Source organism: Arachis hypogaea, chromosome 3 (genome assembly GCF_003086295.3).
Source record: "Arachis hypogaea cultivar Tifrunner chromosome 3, arahy.Tifrunner.gnm2.J5K5, whole genome shotgun sequence".
Classification (NCBI taxonomy): Eukaryota; Viridiplantae; Streptophyta; class Magnoliopsida; order Fabales; family Fabaceae; genus Arachis; species Arachis hypogaea.
In genome coordinates this window covers 139,871,648-139,888,096 of record NC_092038.1, presented here as the reverse complement: position 1 = coordinate 139,888,096, position 16,449 = coordinate 139,871,648, and the positions used below count along the sequence as shown (strand labels likewise).

Here is a 16,449-nt window from a genome sequence, read left to right as displayed (position 1 = left end):
TTGTCGTGGATCAAAGCTTCATTTAAGGGTTTATCGCTGGTAAATGGGTTGCTGCATGCACAAGGCAGGATTCAAAACCCTGATAATTACTTAAGCAAACTAGTAAGCTAACTACTATACCAACCCAACTTGATTTGTATGAAGTTTAAGTTATTAATAACAAATGCACCAGTTAGTCGAGGGATTTTTTTTTTTTGGCCAAATACGACATTCTATGTTAATTCTTAATTGTCTTATGAGATAGATTAGCCATTACATTATATGTTATAGAAAAGTAGAAATAGAACTAATTAAAATCAAGTTGCAAACAGAACACACCAATAAAAATGGGACAATTTACGAAAATAAAATATTTGACTTTTAAAATTACGAAAATATAACTTTTACAGTTTGAATATGAAAATACAACTTTCTATAAATTTATGTAAATTGTGAAAGGGGTCCCACAATTATGTGTATTTCAAATCCGTTGAACCCCTTCCACGGTTTACATAAATTTGTAAAAAATTGCATTTTCGTATCCAAACTGTAAAAGTTGCTTAATTTTAAAAGCCAAATATTTTATTTTCGTAAATTGCCCATAAAAATGAAAATCATTATATGAAAACTCTTGAATTTCAATATAAGATTAGATAGGGTATGTGTTTTTGTCTCTCATAGTCAACCACTCTCCTATTAATACCTCATCTCTGTCTAGATTCCATAGCAAGTGTCCTCTTCTGAAATGAGCATTCCTTTGCCTTTATTATTATTAGTAATGCCATCAAACTAACTAACCAAAAATCATGAACAACACTTTATTACATACATTATTTCTATTTTCTAAGGAAGCAACCCTATCAGAGTGATGAACATAATAGCTTACATAAAAGTGTTTGATTGAAGATTGATGAACATAAGAGTGATAGGCGATTATTGAATATGGAATCTAATGAGTTTCTAATTCTAAAACCAAATGTAGGGAAAAAGCTCATTGTTCACAAACCCCACCTCTTTGTCCATTTCAGTATCCGTCTCATTTTTCACATGGTTGCTTTTTCAAGTTTGTGCAGGGATCATGCTGTTCATACTGATCCATCACTTCATCACAGATGATACAACTTTATTCTTTTTTCAATCTTAGTTCCTTAGTCAATGTTGGATGACAGAAAGAATTGTCAATAGCCATCATCATAAGCAAATTGCTCAACTTCTTACCCCTTGAGACAAGGACTATGCATTAGGGAGTCTTGAGATTTTACCTTGTGCTTTCTTTTATTGTCTTTTATTTTACAATAAATATTTCAGGGTTTCAAAATTAGATGGGTGAAGTAGGGAGATAAGCTAATATGCAGGGTATCTTAAAAGAAAAATAGGTCTTTCCAATATCAATTATCCTACCACATTTAGAGCATATTGTATATGATGCTCTTAAAGAGTAAAAATACATAATTATGAAAAATAAACAATTTAAACACTAAATACATCTATGGAACATTTTAAAATAATAACTGTAATAGATGTGTTATAATTGATCCTTTCCCTCTTTTCTTGGCCACAAACTAGAGTGGTACTATAGCTTATTAGAAGATTTTATACCATCCTGTAAAATAATATTTCTCTTTCGCAATGATTGAAGTAACTAATAAGTTGAGGACAATCAATTATACAGTGGATTAGTGGATATATGAAAAGTAAAATTAGTAGTAAGCTGTCAAGAAGATGAAATGTAAATACTTTTGCCTAATGGAAGCTCTCCTCTTTCTCATTCCAATACTTCATGAGATAAGAAACTACAATAGAAAAAACAGAGAGAGAAAGTTTTAAGCAAGGACAATACAAACAAAAGCAAAAGAAGTAATGATCTTTCAGTATCTTTCTTCCATGCACTTTGAGGATGAATATGCAGGTTTACCAACCAACAAGCAAGAGTTTCAGAAGTGCCATCCGAATATATAGACCATTTTTGGCCTGCCTAAAGTAAGCAGCCCTTGGATCAGCATCAACATCCACTGTGATCTGCACGAAACCAAGTCGAATTTCATGAATCAAATTTTGTAAACTCAATGCTTGCTTAAAATCCTAAAGAGCATCCTCACAACATTTAATATAAGCAAGCATGCTTACTTCATCAAGCCTAGGAAGAGGGTGCATGACCACAGCATGAGTCTGCATCACCTTTAGAACATCCTTATTCACAATGTACTTGCCTCTAGCCTCTTCATAAAGGTCAACTCTTTCACCAAATCGTTCTTTTTGAATACGAGTTTGATAAACCACATCACACTCTGACGCCACTTCCATTAAATCAGCGCTTTCTTCCCACTTCACTCCCTTTGATGTCAAATACTCTTTTATATCATCCTACAGAGTTAAATATAAACTCAGACCAAATTACGAAATCTCAAAAAGACTCAAACATGGTATTTTGTCATTATGAGTGAAGAATTAGTATGCTCAACAGTCACCTTCATTTTAACCACATCAGGTGCTACAAAATAGATTTTCACGTCCTTGTACTTGGCAAGCAAGTATGCCAATGAACGAACTGTCCTCCCATTAGCAAGGTCTCCCACAAGCCCAACTTTTATACTGTCAAGCTTCCCAATCTCTCTTTGAATAGTGTAGACATCTAAAAGTGCCTGAGTAGTTTGAGAAGTAGTAAAGCTATGAATGCAACTTCGTATAAAAGTGCTACTTCAATTACGCATTCTATCACATACATGATCTTGCATCAATCTTTCCAGCTTTACAAAGATAACAAGAAAAAGATAGAACAAGGAAAAATGGGAATCTATTGAACCATCAATCATACACAAAAAGTGCAGAAAAGCACTTGTATATGGAAAGTACATAAAGTTAAGATCCACTGCAGAAATGTCGGAGCTAATATCTCAACCTCTACATTAAAAATAGGGCACATTATATTCATCTCTCCTCAGGGACCAAGAATATGACACTCCAAACCGACTTTCTCCCAATATTTCCCACCCCAATGGACGAGTTAATTAATAGCACCTGCCCCTCTAATTATGTTACTGGAAATATCACCGTTACCCACACGACTATATCTAATAATGGTAAATGTGACTGGAGTTGCAGCCATTGTGGTTCCACTATCATTGAATAGTATATTAAAGAGGACAGAAGCAAAAATCCAAGAATAGAAGAAACCAAAATCGTGTTCTCTGTAAATATTTTCATTTGGTAGCATTCTTTATTACATAAAGATGACCCAAAAGTAGAAAATTTGGATACTTTTAATTTTTTCTCTTAAAAGAGACAACAAATTGAGATCACTATTTATCATTCTTAATACCTATTTAAGAACATTTATTGTAGATGCAAAATAAGCACCTTAACAAATGTAATAGTATGGAGATTTTAACTAGCTTTGAGAATGATAGCCTAAATCAGATTCATTCAGCAGAATATTCTATCAAATTCAGTCTGTTTGACATTCTCTATGGAAACATAACTTGATGCAACAAATATTGGTGCAGAAATTTCATGCATACCTGGGTAGGATGCTGTCCAGGACCATCCCCTGCATTGATTATTGGAATGCCAGCTGTAGCAGCTGCTCTTCTGGCAGCACCACTTTCAAAGTGCCGCATCACAATTATATCAGAGTAACCCTCAACTGTTCGTATTGTATCTGCAAGCAAATCTCCATGAGACTCTTCATAGGAAAAGCAAACCAAAAACTTGAATACAGAAACTAAGATACTGACCTTCAAGTGTCTCTCCTTTGGCAGCCGATGAAAATTCTCTTGCATTTTCAGTTGTTAAAACCTCTCCACCGAGTCTTTTCATGGCAGACTCAAATGAAAGTCTAGTTCTAGTAGAGGGCTCATAGAATAAGGTGGCCATAAGATAACCCTTTAAAATTTGGCTACCAGGAGAATTCTTTTCAATACTCTCCATCTCTTGTGCAACTTCAAAAATGGCATTTAGAATGTCTCTATCAAACTGTTGAGCTTCAATAACATCATCAAGTTGAAATTTTTGTCCCACTGAAAAGTAAGGTGCACGTTCAACTTTCAAAGCATTGGAATGAATTCCATCTGTTTGCAAGATTGATTTCATTTGTTCCAATTTTGATGACTTCTTCATACTTAAAAAATTCGATTTTGGACAGCATAAAACATCTGAGCCTTTTAATATCTTTGGAGCAAGCATCTCTGTATGCATTGAGCAGGAGAAAAGAGAAGTCGCAGCCATTGCAAATTAAACCAACCCCTATAAATGGATTAAAAAATCGTTAGTTGGATGAAAAATATTGTTCACCATACCGTTCATTTATAGGTACACACAAAAAAATATCAATTGAAAGTTGAAACCTTGACGTTTTTGCAACTTCTTGTCTAAAAGTCAAGCAGAGAAGGAAGCATAATGGACGTATTCAAAATTCCAACCAGTGCAGAATCAGAGAATGATACCACTGCATAAAATTGACACTGCCACATATTTTTATCTGTTAAACCTCCGGTATTCCTTTCCAGATATGATGTAACAACAACAAAACTTTTTCCACACATAATTACCAAATAGTCACATGTGCACGAAGACTTTCTCGCATTTACCTCCACTTTTAAAACATTAAATATACTTAAATATGCTTAAAATATTCAGCCGTGATTCAATATTGATCACACAATGACCCTAGCAAACTATATCACGGCTCATAACAAGTTATATACCAACCCACTATATTCCCAACCTTAAGTACCAGCCATATCACAGTCATAGATAGTAAACTATTTGAATTGGAACACCACACATGCTTGGTGGTCGTATTCTCCTAGAACCAGAAATATACAGTGAAAACGATCAACCAATAGAGTGAATAGACATAAAGAAACTAATCACTAATAGTAGTGTTATATAACACACACAAAAAAAAAGCTAAAATGATAAACAAAGAGAATACAAAATTTGCAAATACTCCCTTTGCAAAACCTGCACACATGATGTATCAAAACTAAACATAAAAGCTTGAAATTCCAGGAAATAGAATATAAAAAACTAAATTAAAATAGAACAATAAAGAACCCACGCAAGAAAAAATATCATCAATGAACACAAAGCAAAGGCTCCCAGCTAAGCAGATCCATGCAACACATAAAAACCAAACCTCCAACAGAATTCCCACCATGAAAATTCAAAACTTCAAAACCTATATGCACAAAAGAAGCATTAAAACTAGAAGTTGTGTGTTTACCTCCGGTTCAGTGGCTGTGTTGTAGTGGAGGGAGAGAAAACAAAGCAGAGAAAGGAACGATCTTTCTGAAAAGGAAGAACTGAGGATGAGAATGGATGAAACCACAGACCAGTTTTCGGTGGCGCCTAGGCAGCTTTACACTTTCTCACGTTTGTTAAAGGAAAATGGCTATCATTATTATTAGAGTAAAATCAGAATCAATTAAAATAAATCAGATCAATTAACATTATTTAATATATTTAAATATTTATTATAAAATATTATATTTTTATTATACTAATTATATTCGAACAATTAAATTAATTGTGAATTTACAAATTGAATTAGATCTAATGATTGATGTAATTGATTAATATATTTTAGGATTCTACTTTATGTGTATATTTTTATTAAGATGTTAAATGTCTTTTTTTTTTTTCAAAACACTAAAGATTTTAAATTGTTGTATAAACAAAAAAGATGTAATTAATATGTGTTTTAAGGATACACATTAAAATTATTAATTAAAAAATTTGTAATATATTTATTGTTTATTTATTAAAATAGAAATTTAAAAATGTTTATTAGTAATAACATTAAATTTAAACATATAATAGCTAAATTTAGAAAAAAAAACTTTTTATAGTAAATAACTTTAACAAGTATTAAGTCACAAAAAATTAACAAGTATTTAAAGACACCAAGACACAGAATTACAGAAACTGATATATTTAGGAGCAGGCACAATAAGCATTTCACTGAGAGTAACAAGAAGTTTTAGTGTGTGTTGCATAAAATTGATTTTATAAAATTAATTTTAATGAAAAGTAAGTTTGAGTTAACGTGATTTATGTTTTGCAATATTTATATTAAAATTGATTATAGCAAAATAAATGTTGTTTGGATTATACTACTTAAAATCATTTTTAAATAAAAAATTACTAAAAAAAATATCAATTTAATTTTTTTTATATACATACAAAACCAGAACATAACAAAAATAATATAAAAAATATTTATTATATAAATAAATAAATACAATAAAAAAAATATGAAAAAGAGTACTATAAATTTTATAATGTTAAACAAAAAAAATCAATAATATTGTGAAAATAATTTATTTAACCGTTAACTTGCCTCCATAAACCTATTTTTATGTGTTGGGTATAAAGTCAAAATCAATAATATTGTGAAAATAATTGATTTTTCATTTGATAGGAAAAGAGTAACAACAAACTTTTTCATGATTAAATAATTCTAAACTTGAGAAAATAACAAGAGTGTTACCCTTGTTTTAACATTCATGATTTGAACATGCTAAACTTCCTTCAACAGCAGCACCTCTCGTGGTTCCTTCTTCAACCTTGAATCTTTTTCATGAATCTTGAAGCAACAATTCTTGATTCCGATGCCTTTCTACTGGCATTGTTGAACTATTGTTGTTGATTTCGGTTTCTTCACCGCCATTCCCAAAATGGTGAAAGAGACGAAAACCCTAATGACGTGAGTGTCACTCTCTAATCTCTATTACACAATAATGAAATCCTTCCAAATATTTATAGGTTATTACGCAAGCCAGCTTAATCCTTCGTCATTTTTATGCTATTTAATTCCACCCACCACCCATACTCCTTTCTGTAATAATGATGAATAATGCAATTTCGTTACTCGTTCTTCCTTTGTATTTATATTTTTTTATGATTTTATTAGGTGAAAATTAACTGATACACGGTTAGAAAAAAAAAAACTTACTTAAATGGTTCTGAGCCATTATTTCAAAAGACAGAGAAATTTTTAATAAAAAAATATTTTTTTGTTTTTTATTTTTATTTACGTAAGATTGATTAACTTTTTTGTTAATATTTTTTTGTATTAATAGAATAAGACTACATGACATGTTAAACTATTGATTTTTTCATTAAAAGCTAATTAAGATTGACAATTTTTTTTTTTGAGAGTTTTATTGTCTTTTAAAAATAATTGTCAAGAACCGTTTAGTTATTTATTTTTTTGGTTGCTTTTTTAAATATATTGGCTAAATTTGCTATGTAAAATTAAAAAATATTAGTAATTTTTAAATTATTTTTATTTATAGAAATTAAATAGAAAATATATTAGTGATTAATGTGTCATATAAACTGGAGAGAAATCATTAATAGAGAGACTAACTAATCTCACAAAATTAAAAGAATAAATACTGTTTTGCTCTCTAAAATTTAGAATCAAAATCAAAATCATCTCTAACCTTATTTTTAATTTAAAATCTTCTTTAACATTTCATTTAATATTAACATCGTCCTTTTAATATTTTTCAGACAAAAATACTTCTATAATTATTATTGGTAGTGAAACTAAGATTTTAATCTCTCTTTCTCTCTTTTTAACACTCACATTATTCTCTCTTCTTTCCGCAATTTTTTATTTAACCATTCAATTCGCTATGGCTCCTGTCATCTCACCAGCACAGTTGGCCAATAGGCTCATCAACTTTATCCATTGGATGCAAGCAATTCACCCGCATGATTAGCAATTGTTGTTTGGGTCGCCGGTGAAGTACAAGTCGATGACGGACATAATGGCGAATGCGCTGTATGTCATCGTGGAGTGCAAAAATTACGGCGATCTGAGGCTGTGAATTGCTTTTGTCGCCTTCGTCGTAGTATAGCTCGAAGATAGCACTTTTTTCACGATCTGTGTCGTCGCTAAAGCCACAAAAAACAGGAAGAGAAAGTGGACTGTCTCTCTCTGTCTCTCTTTTCCTATCGTTCTCTTGTTTTTTTGCAGCAATGACTCCTTTGTAAGCATGCGCCGTGCTACCCTTTTTCTCTTTTTCTTCCTTCTTTTTTTCTTCTTCTTCCCTATCACTCCATCTCTCTTCTCTCTTTCTCTCCTAATTTTTTTTTTTAAATGTTGTGTGTTGTTTTTGTTGTTGAATTTGAATGATGTGGCATTATTAGTGATGGATGAAATTGATAATCGTTTGAATTTAAATACTGAATTATTGTTGTTAAATATTGTGTTGTTGAATGTAATTGTTGGTATTTAGTGGAAGTAAGGAGGTGATGATGATAGATGATAAGTTTGGAGTCAGAACAAACATAAGGACATTTTTATTCATAAAAAAATTGAAAAGATGATTTTAATACCAAATAAAACGTTAAAGACGATTTTAAATTAAAAATAAGATTAAGGACGAATTCAATTTTGACCCTAAACCTTAGGGACCAAAATACCTCTAAATTTTGAATTTCATTTTAAAAAGTAAAGTTTGATCTCTCACTCTTGAATGATTTTTCTTTTATATTTTCTCTTGGTCCCATTTATGAAATAAATGATGAGAAATCAAACTTTACACTCTAAAATAAAATTCAAAATTTAGAGGATCTAAATTCAAATAGTATTTATCTCTAAAATTAAATATCAAGAATCAAAATAGATATTTTTTTAATTGAAGTTCTCGTAATCCTTCAAAAAAATTTTCAGAAGTCAAGGTGAGTATTCACTCTACATAGTTATGATCAAACACAATATGCCATGGCCAGCACACCTTTGCCCTTGGCAAATTGATTCAAGAAAAATTAAAACTTACAATTCTTCCCTTCCGTGTTGTGTTATTACAATTTGCCTCATCCTTTTTTATGTTTTCTTATTTTGGCTGTCATAGTTGAGAATCTCACAAATTAGATCCATATTAATGGATTTCACCACAACGAGGTCCATATTTAAATATTTTAACCATTAAACAATGTCCAAGTATATTTCTGGTTAAACAAAAACAAATGGTGACAAAAAAAAAAAACAAATTTATAGCATTGTTAGTTATAATTCTCTGGTCTGTTCTTTTGTCAGCAACTACCAAATTAAAATACTTATTCAAAGCGAAACACAACATTAAAAACATCAGTATTTTATTAATTTTAATTATTAATTTTAATTAATATATACTAAATATATTTTTTATAATTAAAATGAACCGCTAAAACTATTAGAATATGAATATTCTAAACAGAATGTGCTATCCTCGGTACATTTCCCATTTCTTAACAAACCGTATGTGAAAATAAGAAAAATGAACAGTTTTTTCTTTCAGAACAAATGATCTTGATATAAGTGGTCGATGTATATATATGAAGACAGTTTCCTAAACATGTGCCACATAATAATTTCATAAGAAGAGTGCTAAAAGACTAGCAGATTTTGTAATTTATAACTATCAATTAATTATCATTAATATTTTTAATAATGTAAAATTATATCTAATAGTATAAAATTATTCACTTTTTTTTTTGCAGATTAAACATTAACCAAATTTTAATAAAAGTGTTGGCCTTCTCTTAAAATTTGAAAGCTGGCACAATAAAGTACTAGTGCTTCATTCATTCCAAGCATAGTCTCGAATGGTAATCCCAAACAAAACACGCTTTGCAAAAACCATCGAATGTTTTCATCTAATAGAACAATGAAAATGAAACTCTGAGCAAGTAGTTTATTTTGATCTATATAGACTATATTAAAAATAAAATTATAGCACTCTTTGTATACACTTCTCTTATTACTTTCTTTTATGATATAAAAGACAAATATTTTATTCTCTCGCCTGAGTCACCTCTGATCAATTGCTTTTATTCTCTCACTTCTGACCCATTTATATGCTAAATAAATGAGTTTTCATACTATGAAACCAACAAATCCATAATAAGCAATCACGTACTCAGTTGGCTGATTCAACATAGTTTAAATAGATAAAATGAAGTTTTGTATTCAACACTAGCACAGTATCACTTGCTATAACTGAAATACTCCAAACTTGTATACAATGCTTTTAACTACAGTTGAGTGACCATCAGCAACTATGTTTCGAAAGTAAACCCAGTATTCATTAGGAGCCACAAAAGTAACAAATGAGATCCAAAAAACCAATAACAGCTTATTTTACTTCCCTTGATAAAGTTGCCTTTCAACAAGACCAAGAAATGGCACAATATCAAATAGTCATTGCTTCAAACTTCAAAGCAATCACAAAGTACCACACAAACAAACAAACACAAAAAAACTAGACTAAGAATGTCTTGTTGACCAATCCTACAAGCCATTGGACCTTGCATTACACTATACAGGAAATAGTGAATCAAATAATGCCATTTTATTCTATAGATAATGAATTAATGATGTCTACAAAGAATTATATAAGCCATTTAAATCTCAATCTTTCTTGATGATTTCATCTTAATCCTTCTCTACCTCAAACTCAACTACTGGGTTACACTATATCTGATCTTCGATTCTTTTCTATAGGTCTTCTTGTCACCTGATGAAACCACCTAAGGCCAAGCTAATAATGGTATACTTTTCTGCAACAAACATTACCACAACCTTGAAACAAACTCGATCATTGAAGGAATTACAAAGGCAGATAGCTTCTTCATCTAATGACAATTGAATACCTTCCATTTTGGTCACTACAATAAGTCAATACCACCACAATATAAATATCCAGCAACAAAGAAAACTCTACTAAGCCACAGCTAAACAAGAATTTGCTAATGCAGATCATATAAAGGCACAGATAGAAGCACGCACAACAGAACACAATATCACAATTCAAATTACAATCTACCAATACCATTTGTGTTTCTTTCCAAATGTATTACACTATTCCATCAATTACATTAAAAAAAAGAAGAAGAAAAAGAAAAAATCCACTTACAAACCCCCCAAATTTCTTTCCCTTTGATCATACATCCAGATTCTCCATTTGAATGCTGCTCTTGAGGGGCACATACTCTCCAAGGTATCCACCAAGATGATCATGTAAAGCACTCTTATCAATCCCTTGGTGATGGTAACTCTTGCAAACATAGTAGAAAACGCTCTGCGCCAACAATCCCACCAAATTCACAATGACCAACACACCCACCAAGAATCCACCAACCACAATCCTAGTGAAGACCCCATAGCTATCTCCACCGTGCACTACCACCCCACTGAACACCCCACCGATTATGCCACACACAACCAAGTAAGCAGAAACCAAAACCGCAGCATACTTGATCCTACCCTTCAACAACTCATAGCTCTTCTTCATAGCAGCAATACCATAAATCGGTTCCAGCACCGACACAACACTAGCCAAATGCCATAACGCAGTAATATACACATGAGCAACGAGAAACAACAAAAGGATCACAATAACCGCGAAAAACAGCAGAATCGAGTTCTGTGTATCAATTGCTATAATAAGCAAAACCAAGGAAATCACGAAGACAAAGTTATAGATGAACATCAAAAGCGTGACCCAGAGGTAAGTGATGAACAAACGCTTGAAGACTTTGGGGATTGCGGAGATGGTGGAGGAAAAGGAGACAGCTTTATTGGTGTAGAGGGAAGCGACGGTGAAGACGACGGCGGCGGTGGAGAGGAGAGAGAAGGCGAAGAGGAAGAGAAGGTAGCAGAACTGGATTGTGAGGAGAAGGGTCCATTCATGGTTAGCTTGGGAAGAATCCTGATAAGGGTTCTGGAGCTGAGCGAGGAGTGGGTGTGTGAAGAGTGAGTGTGCGAGGATTGCGAATGAGAGAGGGAAAATTAGGGTTAGGGTTATCAGGTAGAATGTCTTCGGTGATCTCTTCGGAATTGAGATTGATTCTCTCAAGATTTCTGGGATGTTCAGGAATTGCAGCTCCTCTGGTGCTAGATCCATTATTCCTTCTTCTTCTTCTTCTTCTTCTCAGAATCTCGTTCTGTTCTTCTCTGATCTGAGAGAGAGAAAGAGAATCGAAAGTTTTGGTTTGTGGTTGCTTTGAAGGGATGGGATTTTGAGGTATCAGATTTTTGTTCTTCTTGGTTGCAGAAATGGGATGAGATGATATGAGAGAAAGAATGCTTTTCTTTCTTTCTTTCTTTCTTTCTTTTTTTTTTTTTTTTTTGGTTTTCTGTATTTGTTTTTTGTTTTACACGTTTATAAAGTTTAGGAAGATAGATCTAGATGTTGATTGTTGACTGTTCTCACATGTGTGTGACATTAGTTTATTATATTACTTTATCTGTTTATGAGTGAGATTATAGTACTTTGAATAGTATTCGTTATTTTTCTAATTAATAATAATAATTTTAAATAAAAAATAAATATTAACACTCTTATTTTAATGATGTCATTATCTTTTACAAATCAATACAAACATATAATAATAATAAAAAATCATGTGTCAGATAACATTATAAAAAATAATAGCCACAATATCATCATCTTTTAAAAATATTTTCTTAATTTGTAAATACCATATAAAGAAAAAAAAAAGTTTGTTTTAGAATGATAAGTAAATGTATCTTTAAGTTGTTTGTTTGGAAAACAAAATGGAATTAGGAGAGTACATCATTATTTTCAACAGGTGTTTTATAACACTGATTAATAAAATTATAGGTCCAAGTTTTTTGGATGGTAATATAAAAAAGTATACAACTTAGACTAAATTTTGAAATGAAAATCAAAATTTTAATATATCACAGTAAATGCATACAAATTTATTTTTTTCTAAAAGAAAATTCAATTAGGGTGTCTATTAAAAAACAATTAGTTAATTTATTGTATATTTGGTGTATTTTTTATTTTTAATTTTTTTTAGTTAAATTCATAGTTTATTTTTTACCAAAGATAGGAAGATTCGAACTTGCAACCTCTTAGATGAGTATGGGGAAGACTATGCCATTTGAGCTATTACTCATTGGTTAAATTCATAGTTTATTCCTTAGAAAAAATATAAAAAACTAATTTTTAATTAATCATAATTAGATAATTTTAATATTTAAATTTATAATATAGAATTTAAAATAAAAAATTTATAATATAAATATTAAAATTCAAAATAAATAAAATAATTTTAAAAAAAATTAGCTAAAAAATAGTTTATCTAGCATTCCTACCCCTCCTTGTGATAAAAGAAATGTGAACCATCTTTTGATGTGCTAATTTTTTTTTCTCCTTTTATTTCTGTGGCCAGATTTTATATTTTTCTTTATCGTATATCTTCTTCATCTACCAGTCTTCTTTGCATTCTCTCTCAGTCTCTCTCTTGTGGTTCGTACCCATTGGCCATGGCCCATATAGTAACAAAGATTTTTTTATCTGGTCCTGGATTCAGTGAATTATTTATAATAAGAGTTTAATTTTAATGTATTAATGGTGTAAATTGTTTTATATAATCGAATAATTATAATTATTTTTTTAAATAATTATTTATGTAATTAATAAAAAAATAATTATTTTTATTAATATGATATTATATGACTAAATATATGTATAAAATAATTTTATTCTGATTGTGCATCAAAATTGGCCAATAAAAGAAGGGTATACCGTTTTGATTCACATTTAAATAAGTTTCAAAAACAACACTTTTTTTTATTTTATTTTATTTCAGAATCTGACAGGCTTCCATTATAAACTGCTTGCCCAAGCCAATGGGCCGATCCAAACGCGCTTATATATCTGGGATTTAAACTAAAATTATATTTTGAGGTTAAAATTCTGGTAAACTTTTCCTTGAACCATAAAACCAGGAAAACAAGTTTTTCCATGCCGAAAAGTGGCAACTAAGTTCGGCTCAATTTTTTAGATATGTAAATTTTGTGTGTGTTGTATATGATTATGAAAGTGGGGGTGCTAGATATGAATGTGGGGATAATTTTTTTTAAATTATAAAATAAAAAAAATGGACTGTTCGGTTTCTTTATTAAAAAAATTAAGAACACAAATAGAATGGTTCGATTTGTGTGAGAGGAAAAATTAGAGGGTTTGATTTGTATTTTTAATTTTTTTTTTATTTTGAAAACAAAAGTCGGATGGTCCGATTTTGATATTAAATTTTTTTATTGTCTAAAACATAAATCGGACGGTCCGATTTGTGAACTGCAAATTTTTTTAATTTTTTAAACACAAATCGGAGGGTCCGATTTGTTCTTGGTACCACAACTGCGTAAAACACTCATACACTCCATAACTGCGTCCTACATCACTTTCCCTTCCATATCTAAATTAAAAAGTGACTAAGTTCACAGATTATACTGGTTGACTTGTTAATTTTTTATTGAGTAAATTATTAAAATAGTACATAAAAGTTCATGTTATTGACTAAAATTTTTCAAAATGTTAAGATAAATAAGTTCTTGAAAAATTTAAAATTTCACAAAAATAATTAAATATTAAATATATATTTTAAAAAATAATTTTAAAGATAAGATTTTGATGTAATTTTTTGTAGGTATTATTAAAAATAAAAATTCTATTTGCATACTAAAATTAGCCACCATATATTTTTATATAAATACATATATAGTTTAACTCATTTTAATATGTATTTTATATTTTAAAATATATTCTATATTCGTAGCTGATTTTAGTGACTAATTTTAGCATACACTTAGTATGACTATATTAAAAAAATAAAATATTTTCATTTTTTAAATTTAATAATTTTATGTCAAGTGATTTTTTTAAAATTTAGTGTGAATGATCAAATTTTATTAAAAAATAAAAAAAATTTTGAAAATCAAATTTTATTATGAATTTTTTACATAATTTCTAAATATTTATATAAATGTTATCACAAAAATTTGGATTAAATAAATAAATTGTTTGTTAAATACTTAAATATGAAGATTTTTTGTCACTTATAAAGATATAATATTTATTAATTATTTTTATCATATTTTTAAATTATTCAAAAACTGATTTATAGAAAATATGAATACTTAAATTTTTTAGATATTAAATTGATAGTTAATTTTTTTTTACTTGTTCACGAAATTCAATTTTCAAGTTTTTTCATTTATGTCCAGCCCGACGAAATTTGTGTTTTTGTGCCGGAAAGAAAAAAGAAACAGAAAACAAGAAAGAAAAAAATAAAAGATGCCAAAGCTATGTCGTGGGAGACGCCGCCAATTATCCAAAGGTTTGAGCCATGTGAACCGATCACTATTGCAAAAGATGCAAAAATATTAAAAAAGTACTTTTTTTTTTTTGAAAAATACGAAAAAAAATTAATAGATAGCTTATTTAATCTGTTATTTTTTTGGATTACTCAGGTTTAACCTGAAATTTATAGACATTTAATTTTAAAAATAAAAATCTACATATTTAAATAAATAAATAAAAGAGTACGGCTATACATACAAATTGTTTTGGCATACAAGTTATATAAGTCACTTACATCATAACGTGCGCGTGAAATTACGTTGTTTCTCTTTATATCCCGCGTTTCTTCTCCTCCTCCTCTTTCTTTTTTTCTCCTTCTTCTTTATATTTCTCCTCCTTTTTATTCGCGTGTTTCATTTTCATCGTCGTTCTTTTATTACTGTTGTTGTTGCTGCAATTTTTTCTTCTTCCTCTTTCTATTGATTTTGCAACATTATGTATTTTTTTTCTTTGTTTGATTTTTTTCTCTGAAGAAGAATTATGAGAATAAGAAATAAGAAGATGAAGAAAAAGAAGCAGCAGAAAATGAGGAGGAGGAAGAGGAAAAGTTTTGAATTATGCAAAACTTATCAGCACATATACACAAAAAATTCTTAAACAATACACTCGAATATCTTCATGTTACATCCAAATATCTTTGTGTTACATCTAAATTTGCTGCAAATACAGAAAAATATTTTCTCTAATGCTGTATTTTTTTCTTCTTCTTTTTTTCTTTATTTCTTTCTTTCTTTTAGTTGAATGAATGTAAGTTCATCATCTTCCAAATAATTTTGCAGCATTATGTGTTTCTTCTTCTTCTTTGTTTGATTTTTTTTGTTTTATTCTTATTAAAAGAGTAAAGCAAGAAGAAACTTGAGAAGGTAAAATAAAAAGAAAAAGATGAATAAGAAAAAAAAAAAGAAAAAGATGGTGATGATGATGATGAAAAAAAAAAGAAGAAGTATCAGAATATGATGAGGAGGAGGAAGACGAAGAGTTTTAAACTATGCAGAACTTGATGCATACAGACACCGAAAATTCTTAAACAATGCACTTGAATATCTTTGTGTTACACCTAAATATTTTCATGTTACACCCAAATTTGTTGCAAATACAGAAAAATATTTTCTCTAATGTTGCATTTTTTTCTTATTCTTTTTTTTCTTATTTCTTTCTTTCTTTTAGTTGAATGAAAGTAAGTTCATCATCTTCCAAGTAATTTTGCAGCATTATGTGTTTCTTCTTCTTCTTTGTCTATTCTTTTTATTTTTATTATTGTTAAAAGAGTAAAATAAGAAGAAACTTGAGAAGATAAAAT

The 16,449-nt window shown here is 29.7% G+C and overlaps 2 protein-coding genes across 4 annotated transcripts; both read right to left on the bottom strand.

Annotated features, from left to right (window-relative positions):
• Positions 1-1,629: 1,629 nt before the first annotated feature.
• On the bottom strand, positions 1,630-6,839 carry LOC112734616 (aspartate carbamoyltransferase 3, chloroplastic). Of its 3 annotated transcripts, XM_025784012.3 has the most exons (8): positions 6,470-6,713; positions 5,204-5,371; positions 4,323-4,439; positions 3,714-4,221; positions 3,498-3,637; positions 2,448-2,621; positions 2,107-2,343; positions 1,630-1,998 (listed from the first exon to the last, which is right to left on the bottom strand). In XM_025784012.3, the coding sequence occupies exons 4-8, from the start codon at positions 4,201-4,203 to the stop codon at positions 1,891-1,893; spliced, it is 1,149 nt and encodes a 382-aa protein (XP_025639797.1). In that variant the 5' UTR covers positions 4,204-4,221; positions 4,323-4,439; positions 5,204-5,371; positions 6,470-6,713; the 3' UTR covers positions 1,630-1,890. The 3 variants fall into 3 exon arrangements, with proteins under 3 accessions (XP_025639797.1, XP_072089805.1, XP_072089804.1); XM_072233704.1 differs by lacking the exon at positions 4,323-4,439 and having other exon boundaries at positions 6,470-6,839; XM_072233703.1 differs by lacking the exon at positions 6,470-6,713 and having other exon boundaries at positions 4,323-4,423; positions 5,204-5,352.
• A 3,879-nt stretch (positions 6,840-10,718) lies between these two features.
• On the bottom strand, positions 10,719-12,184 carry LOC112734615 (uncharacterized). The gene has a single exon (XM_025784010.3). It carries the CDS (start codon positions 11,877-11,879, stop codon positions 10,917-10,919), a length of 963 nt encoding a protein of 320 aa, XP_025639795.1. The 5' UTR covers positions 11,880-12,184; the 3' UTR covers positions 10,719-10,916.
• Between the last annotated feature and the right edge of the window lie 4,265 nt (positions 12,185-16,449).

Excerpts from the sequence above, each read along its gene's own strand:
- LOC112734616 (XM_072233704.1), bottom strand. The coding sequence starts at position 4,203 with ATGGCTGCGACTTCTCTTTTCTCCTGCTCAATGCATACAGAGATGCTT. Across the intron at positions 3,638-3,713 it reads CAAAGGAGAGACACTTGAAG|ATACAATACGAACAGTTGAG; the intron begins GTCAGTATCTTA and ends ATTTGCTTGCAG. Across the intron at positions 2,344-2,447 it reads CTGATGTGGTTAAAATGAAG|GATGATATAAAAGAGTATTT; the intron begins GTGACTGTTGAG and ends TTAACTCTGTAG.
- LOC112734615 (XM_025784010.3), bottom strand. The coding sequence starts at position 11,879 with ATGGATCTAGCACCAGAGGAGCTGCAATTCCTGAACATCCCAGAAATC.